Raw genomic sequence first — 3,473 nt, forward strand, 5'->3', positions numbered from 1 at the left:
AATTTATCTATTGATTTGTGGTTAATATTGGTTCTCACAGTTACCACAAACAACTCAATTCTCCCTTGAATAGGCCCCTATATATATATATATATATATATATATATATATATATATATGAGAGAGAGAGAAAAAAAAAATATTTTATAAAAGATATTAACTACTTTAATAATATAATTTATATTGTAATATAGAGAAGCCGTTGGAAAAGAATATAATTTTTTTAAAGATTTTAACTTTTGATTCATAATTTTAAAGAATATGTTGGAGATACTTTTATCTTTTAAGAGTTACTTTTTACATTTCCAATACATAATTTAATTTGATCCTAATAACGATATAACATTTTTTTGTGTGTTGCATTGTAATTGTTTGTTGGTATTTAGTTACTGTTAGATACCACCATGACCTAAGAAATAATAGGCCTAGTGTCATGTTCACCATAACCTGTCAGCAGAAGCTTGTTATAAGGATGATTTTGGACGCTTTTGCAAGAAAACAAATATAAGATACGGATGCTGTTATTTCAAGTGGTTATAATACAATTTAGATTTAATATAGATATCAATAAGAATATCTTTAATAGCTATGTTATTTAAAAAACTGTAGAGATTTAAAAAAAATTACTCCAATAATTATACTAAATTCTTATGTGAAAAAAAGGGAGAAAAAACAAAAAATCTGTAAAATTAAAAGAATGGGTAAAAAATATCACGAATTTATTGGAGATTAATTTAATAACAGAATTCCTGTTTTAATTATTTAATCTAGAAAAAGAATTGATTGAAGATGATATCCTTAGGACGAGGGACACGATTAACGGAACAAATTGTGAACATGAACTGAAAAGATCAATGCCGAAATCGTGGAATCCTAAAATCGCCGGCGGAAAGACTTTTAGACCGGACGGAGGCCCAAAATTCAATGCAATTCTATATAAAACAATTGCAGATCTGTTCAATTAAACGAAAAATCTTGATTTCACAACAAAAAAGAATCCCTAAATTCGATGATTCGATGATAAAATCTCATGTTCACTGAACATTTTTTATACAATTTTTTTTGGTATACTACAATGTTTACGATGAGTAATTCTACTAAATTAAAAACTAGGATTTTCAATATTAAGCCTTTGATTCATCGCCATTAAGATTTGATGTTGGATGAATTTTACCTCCGGATCTGCTGCTGCAACTGCAACTGCAACTGCTACTGTTGTTTAGGAACATTTTAAGCGATTCTCCAATTGAAGACGATGATGAAGCATCTAGTCCAGAGTCATTTTCCGCCACAACATCGGCCGTTTCATCAGGCTCGACGGGGATCTCATTACTTATTGTAGTTACAATCTCCAATCGCAATACATCTTCGTTATTGATTGTTGATACGTCCAAATCCTGCCCTGGATCAGTGATTTCGATCTCTAAATGATCGATATTATGATTCTGATTGCACTGGATTGCTGCTCGACAAATCGGACATGTTGAATGAGAGTGCAACCACATGTCTATACATTCCACATGAAATGCATGTCCGCATCCTGGTAATTTCCTGCCGATCTCATCTTCCTCGAAAACGCTCAAACAAATTGCACATTCCAATCCGTAATCATGATCTTCGTTGGATGAGAATTTGTAAACAAATAACGGCAATGAGGAGATGATTGAGAAAGGAAGGCCGAGTTTACCGGGAGAATTCCCTGGATTGGAAGTGTCGATGATGGTGAAACGGTGATGGAGCCTAGATCCTAAGACGTGCGGGACAGTGACGGATGTGCGGCTTCGCCGGCGTGCTTGGACCAGGAACCAACGAGTGTAGAGATGGAGGAGGAGCACGAAGAGGATCACGAGGAGGAGGGAGATAATAGCGGCGAGCATGACGTTTGTATCGTAGGAGAGGGTTGTACGGATGATACGAGCGAGCGAGTTCGAGGATCCGTCGGAAGCCGGTGGTGGTGGCGGCGCAGTAGTAGTAGAAGACATGGTAAGGTGGCGGAATGAGTAATCGGCGGAGGAAAGCGAGTGGGGGTTTAATTTGTTTTGTTTCACACAATGAAGTTGTTCAGAAGCTGTGTTATATATACCTATATCTATACATGTGAATACGATGGTTAAGTCGCTTTGGAGCATCTGTATTGTATCTTCGAAGATATAGAAATTGGGGGTTTTGTTCTCTTCTTTTTATATTATTTTTTAGATTAAATAAAGACATTTTTGAAATTTTATATGAGAAGAGAAAAATGATTCTTTATTCGTTTTATTAATTACATTTAATTATTATTATTATTTTGTATAAAAATTAAAAATATATTGAAATGATAAAATAATATATTTAATGTGAATCTATTAATTAAAAATCTTTTAGAGTTGAATGTAATATGTTATTTAGATGTTTTAATATTTGGTTATCTATTTAAAGAAATTATAAAAATTTGTTGGAACTTCAAAATTCCAAAAGATTTATGTGAGAACTTAATCCTAATTTACTAGTTTGAGATAATTAATATTATTTATTAAATGTTTTTAAAAAAAGTCAATTCCAAAAAAATATATCTTTTTCCCTTCTCTATGTAACATACACAATTACTAATTTATTTTGGTAATTCAGTCTTGTTTTACCAATAAAAGAATGCACAAGATTGTTTTTTTTTAAATACGGGTTTATTTTATTATCACTCAATGTTAAGATATCTCTAACAAATTCTCTAAAATAAATATCTTGAGGATTTTATGCACGTGTTTTGTTCGAAAAGATTCCCCAAAATAGAGAAAGTACAACATCATCCCAAAAATGATTATGATTATGATGGGAGAAAAATACTTTTTTAATATATTCCACCAATTGAAAACTTTGAAATCAAATATTTTTAAAGTAAAATAAGATTTTATTAGATGAATGAAATATTTTAATAATATATTCAATGTATTGTAATCTTCAAAATGAAGAATCTTTTGAAATTGAATGTATTTTTATTTTAGAGATTTTGAAGTTTCATTCCCATTTTAAAGACATTTTGGAGATTCTATAGGAGATGTTTTTAAATGTAAAATTTTCTGAAGATTTTAATTTTTGATTCAGATTTGAAGAATCAGTTGTAAATGCTTTAATAAACATTATTTTAAAATTCAAGAAGAACAACCATTGAAAATTGCAAACGTTAGGAACCAAAATAAAGTTTACTCTAAATACAATTACAAAAGTTATAAGTAAAATAATTTAACTTTTTGGATTTTTTTTTTTTTTAAAGTTGTAAACATTTTAATCTGTTTACATTTATTATACACACATACATATATATATATAGGGGCCTATTCAAGGGAGAACTGAGTTGTTTGTGATAACTGTGAGAACCAATATTAACCAYAAATCAATAGATAAATTAGGAAATTTATAAATTTGGTAATTTTAAATTAAAATCTTAATTCAAGAATATTTTTGGTATTTTAAAACTCTCCTCTCTCCTCTCTTCTCTC

The 3,473-nt window shown here is 30.0% G+C and overlaps 1 protein-coding gene across 1 annotated transcript; it reads right to left on the bottom strand.

Moving 5' to 3' along the window:
• Positions 1 to 1,049: 1,049 nt before the first annotated feature.
• On the bottom strand, positions 1,050 to 1,993 carry LOC112518622 (RING-H2 finger protein ATL63). The gene has a single exon (XM_025126388.1). The coding sequence runs from the start codon at positions 1,980 to 1,982 to the stop codon at positions 1,125 to 1,127; it is 858 nt and encodes a 285-aa protein (XP_024982156.1). The 5' UTR covers positions 1,983 to 1,993; the 3' UTR covers positions 1,050 to 1,124.
• Between the last annotated feature and the right edge of the window lie 1,480 nt (positions 1,994 to 3,473).

The sequence above is a fragment of the Cynara cardunculus genome (genome assembly GCF_001531365.2).
Source record: "Cynara cardunculus var. scolymus isolate 2C chromosome LG 9, CcrdV1, whole genome shotgun sequence".
NCBI classification, from domain to species: Eukaryota; Viridiplantae; Streptophyta; class Magnoliopsida; order Asterales; family Asteraceae; genus Cynara; species Cynara cardunculus.